This window comes from Microtus ochrogaster, linkage group LG1, assembly GCF_000317375.1.
Source record: "Microtus ochrogaster isolate Prairie Vole_2 linkage group LG1, MicOch1.0, whole genome shotgun sequence".
Lineage (NCBI taxonomy): Eukaryota > Metazoa > Chordata > Mammalia > Rodentia > Cricetidae > Microtus > Microtus ochrogaster.
The window spans coordinates 57532730-57537644 of NC_022027.1; the positions used below are offsets into that span (position 1 = coordinate 57532730).

The 4915-nt window shown below is 41.8% G+C and overlaps 1 protein-coding gene across 1 annotated transcript in view; it reads left to right on the top strand.

Moving 5' to 3' along the window:
- Positions 1 to 4915, top strand: part of Ccdc18 (coiled-coil domain containing 18) — a 113988-nt gene that overhangs the window by 49257 nt on the left and 59816 nt on the right. Inside the window, exon 13 of the mRNA XM_026785039.1 lies at positions 2758 to 2889. Within this exon, the coding sequence (XP_026640840.1) occupies positions 2758 to 2889 (132 nt within the window). The remainder of the gene's footprint in view (positions 1 to 2757; positions 2890 to 4915) is intronic.

A 4915-nucleotide genomic window follows, 5' to 3' on the forward strand; every position in this document is an offset into this window, starting at 1 on the left:
GGCACATACCTTTAATCCCAGGACTCAAGAGACAGAGGCAAAGGGATCTCTGTTAGTTCAAGGCATGGGCTATACAAAATTGAATCTGTCTAAAAGAGAAACAGAGCTCACACAAAGGTGATCCCAGCACTTGGAGTCGTAGGCCTTTAATCCCATCACTGGGGAAGTGGAGACAGGATTGGTATGGCTGGGTGGAGAGAGCAATGTAAGGTGGGAGGAGACAGGAGCTCAGTGCAGATTGAGGTTAAGCTGGAGGCAGATGGAGTCTGAAGAACAGTATTGCCCCTTCGGTCTGAGCATTGGTAAAGGCAAAAGAACTTTCTAGTGCCTGGCCTCTCTGCTTCTCTGATCTCCAGCATTAACCCCATATCTGACTCTGGGTTTTATTATTAAAACCAACTAGAATTCGTGCTACACCTCCTCTACTTCCCCAGCTCTGTAGGTGATGCTTTCTTTATTTGACCCATTGTGCTTTTTCACCTCGCACATTTATGTCTGAATCTCTAGATTGCTCTGTTTCTTTGTTATTTTATCCCATGATGTCAACTTTGTCCATATTGATGATATTCTTTGTTCTGTAGCTTACTTTCTTCTAGAAGTCCTGGATTGGTTTCTTTAATTTATTAATTTGGTTATTTGTATCCTCTTCAAGGTATTGGATTTATTTTTAGCTTTTCTTTTTCTTTCATTGAAAATAGGTTTTTTTATCCAGGCCTTTAACTCCAGCACTCAGGAGTCAGAGGCAGGTGGATCTCTGTGAGTTCAAGGCCAGCCAGGTCTACAAAATGAGTTCCAGGACAGCCAAGGCTACAAAGAGATACCATGTCTCACAAAAGTTAAAAAAAATACATAAAATATATTCTGGTTACAGTTTTCCCTCTTCATCCTCTTCCCTATGCCTCCCCATCTTCCCTCTCATCCAGATCCACACCCATAACAATAAATACACTAACTGGAACATGACCCATAGCCAAACATAGCAAAGCGCTGAAGAAGTGCATGTAGATATAGAGGCACACACATAAATCCCATGAACATCCAAAACCAGACGTCATAAATTTTAAAAATACCCTGACTTAACATTATGAGACAAAGAACTTCCCCAAATGTCATTGAGTTCATTTTGTGTTCACCATTTACTGGTGGGCAAGGAGCTGACCATAAAGAGCGGTTTGTTTCTCCAGTGAGACTCCCTTGAAGAAAACCAATTTTTCATTTCTTCGAGGCTATCAATTGGAGGTAGCTTCTGGGTCAGCAATGGGTGTGAGTGTCCACTCTCCTCTTAGCTCTAGGGTCCTGTCTGGTACAGACTGTGTAGGCCCTATGCATTCTGCCATAGTCTGTGAGTTATATGGACAGCCAGTAATGTGTCAGAAGGCCTTGATTTATTTATTTGTGTCCTCCATCCCTTCTGGCTCTTATATTCTTTTTTTTTTAATTTTAATTTTTAAAACAATCTCATTTTACATACCAATCCTAGTTCGTTCTCTGTCCTTTCCTCCCGCTCTCATCTCTTCCGCACCTAGCCTCCCCATCCACTCCTCAGAGAGGGTGAGGCCTCCCAAGGGGGTCAACAAAGTCTGTTGGATCACTTGAAGCAGAACCAAGACCCTCACCCCTGTACCTATGCTGCGCAAAGTATCCCTCTATAGGGAATGGATTCCATGCACTAAGGATAAATACTGGTTCCACTGCCCAGACCACACAGCTGTCACCCACATTCATCCAGTGGTGGTGGACATCTAGGCTGTTTCCACTTTCTGTTATCAGCAACAGTGAACCTGGCTGAGATTTATCTGTTCCCACACTCATCCACTCGCACGCCCATGGCTGTCATTCTTTAGAGTTACTCTCAGCTGATGAAGCCTGTTTCTGGCTGCTAGAGGCAAACTCCCTCTCCAGCACAGCTGACTGCCCAACACCTCCTGCTTCCTCCCTTCATCTTGTCAGCGTCCTACCCTCATGTTTCTGCAGCTGCATCCCAAGTCTGTCTCTCAACCGGAGCCTGTGATCGTTCCCTTTGTGCTGACCCCCAGAGCGTTTTACTTTTTTTTTTTTTTAAGATTTATTTATTTATTATGTACACAGTGTTCAGCCTTCATGTATGCTCTCAGGCCAGAAGAGAGCACCAGATCTCATTACAGATGGTTGTGAGCCACCATGTGGTTGCTGGGAATCGAACTCAGGACCTCCGGAAGAGCAGTCAGTGCTCTTCCATCTCTCCAGCCCCAGCGTTTTAGTTTTAAACAGTAGGTTCCCTGAAGATAGTGTCCAGCCATGGCCAGGAGAGCTCCTCTACTCCTGTTCTGTTTTATCCAAGAAGTCGTTGTCCTAGCAAGACCAGCAGCTGGATTTGAGGCTCGTGAGAGCTGTGGATTTGTCTTGTTAGCAGGACTCTTGATCTCATGTTTACTAGGGTTGTCTGGTAATGTTTGGGTAAGGCCTTCCCTCTGCCACGTCAGTTGAAACTGCTCTGTGGGGCTCTCCCTTGCGGCATCACATCCTGTCTCTCCATGCTGCTGAGCAGTCTAGCGCTGATCTTCGGAATCTCCAGAGTTTGATTTCGCTCATCCTGATACTTCACTGGGCCATCACAGAGACAATTTCTAGTCTACCATGTTGTCTGGAAATCAGTCTTTTTGTTTAATTATTGATAAAAGTGTAAAGAATGGAATGTGGCAGGTTTATTGCTAGATTCATGTATTTTTTATCTAAAACAGCTTTTGGTTATATTCTTCCCAATATTTTTATTTCTAGGAGAAGAATGAAAAAATAAGAAACCTTGAATCTAATATCAATACAGAACATGAGAAAATTTGTTTTGCTTTTGAAAAAGCAAAGAAAATTCACCTTGAACAGCATAAAGAAATGGAAAAACAAATTGAACGAGTAAGTTTTTTTTTGTTGTTTTTGTTTTTGTTCTTTTTGGTTTTTCCAAGACAGGGTTTCTCTGTAGCTTTAGAGTCTTCCCTGGAACTAGCTCTTGTAGTCCAGGCTGGCCTCGAACTCACAGAGATTGACCTGCTTCTGCCTCCTGAGGGCAGGGATTAAAGACGTGCACCACCACCAGGCTAATGTATTCTTTAGTAGTGAAAAGAACCTTAATGTAGTGGGAGGCCGCTTGCTTGTTTCCTGGCTGCCCAGACTCTCGAAATAACCACACAGAAACTGTATTAATTAAATCACTGCTTGGCCCATTAGCTCTAGCTTCTTATTAGCTAACTTTTACATATTAATTTACCCCATCTATATTAATTTGTGTATCACCACGAGGGTTGGCTTACTGGGTAAATTTCCAGTGTCTGTCTCCTGTGGGGCTACATGGCTTCTCTTACTCTGCCTTCTTCCTCCCAGCATTCAGTTTAGTTTACCCTGCCTAGCTAAGTTCTGCCTTGCTATAGGTCCAAAGCAATTTCTTTGTTAATCAATGGTAATCACAGGATACAGAGGGGAATCCCATATCACCTTAAGCATTCTAACCCAAATTTTAAGTGCAAATAAACAACAACATAAAAAAATTAACGGCTAGACATATAATAAGAATTTCATTCTTTCTAAATAATTTTTGTTTCGTTTCCTGGGGGTGGGGACTGGGGGGTTAGGGTCTCATATGTATCTCTGGCTGTCCTGGAACTCTCTATTGTAGACCAGACTGGCCTTGAACTCACATACATCCCTGTCTTTTTCTGCCTCCCAAGTCCTGGGATTAAAGGCTGCATCATCACTACACTTGAGTCCAGTACTATCATCATCATCATCATCATCATCATCATCATTTTGTAGTTCTGAGGATGGAATCCAGGGCATTGTACATACTAACCGGATACTCTATTAATCTGGCTCAGCAGATAGAGCTGCCTATTGCCAAGCCTGAATACTGGAGTTTAGATTCCAGGATCTACACAGGGGAAGGAGACTGACTCTTGGAAGTTGTCCTCCAGCCTTCATGCATTTAAACACACACACACACACACACACACAAAATGAAATAAAATGTGATACCATCCCCCCTTTTCTTTAAAAAAAGAATACATCAATAGAGAAAATCTCTAAAAATGTTCAGTAAAAATTTCAAACTGGTAATCAGTTGGAGGTAGAGGTTTAAAAGAATCAGGAATAAAAGAACTGTATCATGCAGGGTGATGGTGGTGACAGTGGCTGCAGCCACTGCTCGGGAGGCAGAGGCTGACAGATCTCCCTGAGTTGACGGTGAAACACAATGCTGACAAACTGAAGAATGCACTTGGTAGGCCATGAACTCAAGGCCAGTGTGGGCTATGTAGCAAGTTTCAGACCAGCCAGAAATACATCATGACTTCTGATTTTTCAAAACAAAATAAAGGAAACTTAGTTTCACATTATTCCAAAAAATTTCAGGTCTATGTGGTTTCACTGGCAAATTCTTTCAAACACGTAAGGAGAAAATAACATTATTATATAGTATACTAGAAGAAGATGAATTACTTTCAAACTCATTTAACAAACAAGGCAAGTACTTTATAAATTCCAAAAATGAGACAAAGACAATACCATTTTAGTCTTATTAGAACATGAAAGTATGAAGTAAGAGGAAAGACAAAAAAAACTACAATAATTGTAATTGTCATTTGTTGTTAGTATGATAGATTGGGACTCAGTCTAAAAAACCAGAAATAATAAAGGGTAAAGGTAGAGAGAAAAAAATTTTGATCTACTTGGAATAGAATATGTTCTGAAATGGAAATGTTATAGAAATCAAAGCAAGATATCAAAGTAAACCTTAGCCGGGCAGTGGTGGCACACGCCTTTAATCCCAGCACTCGGGAGGCAGAGGCAGGTGGATCTCTGGGAGTTTGAGACCAGCCTGGTCTACAAGAGCTAGTTCCAGGATAGGCTCCAAAAGCCACAGAGAAACCCTGTCTCGAAAAACCAAAAA